The sequence below is a fragment of the Octopus bimaculoides genome, chromosome 5 (assembly GCF_001194135.2).
Source record: "Octopus bimaculoides isolate UCB-OBI-ISO-001 chromosome 5, ASM119413v2, whole genome shotgun sequence".
In the NCBI taxonomy this organism is placed as follows: domain Eukaryota; kingdom Metazoa; phylum Mollusca; class Cephalopoda; order Octopoda; family Octopodidae; genus Octopus; species Octopus bimaculoides.
Window position 1 is genome coordinate 98,816,458 of NC_068985.1, and position 905 is coordinate 98,817,362.

Genomic DNA, 905 nt, shown 5'->3' on the forward strand with positions numbered 1-905 from the left:
TAGCAAAAATTTATATTTTTATAAGAGACAGTTTATAAGATCTCCCTAAATCCCCTGATCTCACCCCTTTTGATTTTTATCTTTGGGGGCATTTGAAAGGTATGGTGTATCGCAGAAAGATGAAAGACATAAATTATTTGAAGGAATGCATCACCGACACCTTCTATATTGAAGGGATGAGGAATTAGGTACATTATTTACATTTGATGGATATTTGTCCTCATCTTGTTCGTTGCTAACACAACGATTCGGTTGATATACACTCCAGCCTTCATCAGGTGTCTTGAGGAAATTTCGAACCTGGGTTCTCATTCCTAAGGTATTTTTTGATGATGAAGGCTGGAGGGTACATCAGCCGAAACGTTGTGTTAACAGCAAACAAGATGAGGACAAATATCCATCATCGTTTAATGTCCGCTTTCCATGCTAGCATGGGTTGGACGATTTGACTGAGGACTGGTGAACCAGATGGCTACACCCATCAAATGTAAATAATGTAAATGCTGCTTTTATCTCTCATAGCTTGTGCTGCATAAGAAGCAGTCATGCTGGTGTCATGTTGAAAGTGGTGATACCAGACCACATAGAAAGCACCCATTATGTGCTTATGTGTTAGGAAGGGCATCCAGCCATGGCAACCATGCTAGAACAGATGATGGAGCCTGGTGCAGGTTCTGGCCTTACCAGTTCCTGTCAAACTATCCCACTCATGCCAGCATAGAAAATGGACATTAAATGATGATGATGGTGGTGATGATGATGATGATGGTGATGATGATGCTAATGATGATGATGATGCTAATGATGATGATGATGGTGGTGGTGGTGGTGGTGATGGTGATGATGATGATGATGGTGGTGGTGGTGGTGGTGGTGGTGGTGGTGGTGATGATGCTGATGCTAAT

General features: G+C 41.9%; 1 protein-coding gene across 1 annotated transcript in view; it reads left to right on the plus strand.

Moving 5' to 3' along the window:
• LOC106877494 (ATP-dependent RNA helicase SUPV3L1, mitochondrial) overlaps window positions 1-905 on the plus strand; it is a 22,181-nt gene that overhangs the window by 16,529 nt on the left and 4,747 nt on the right. Inside the window, exon 10 of the mRNA XM_052968089.1 lies at window positions 523-568. Coding sequence (XP_052824049.1) covers window positions 523-568 — 46 coding nt within the window. The remainder of the gene's footprint in view (window positions 1-522; window positions 569-905) is intronic.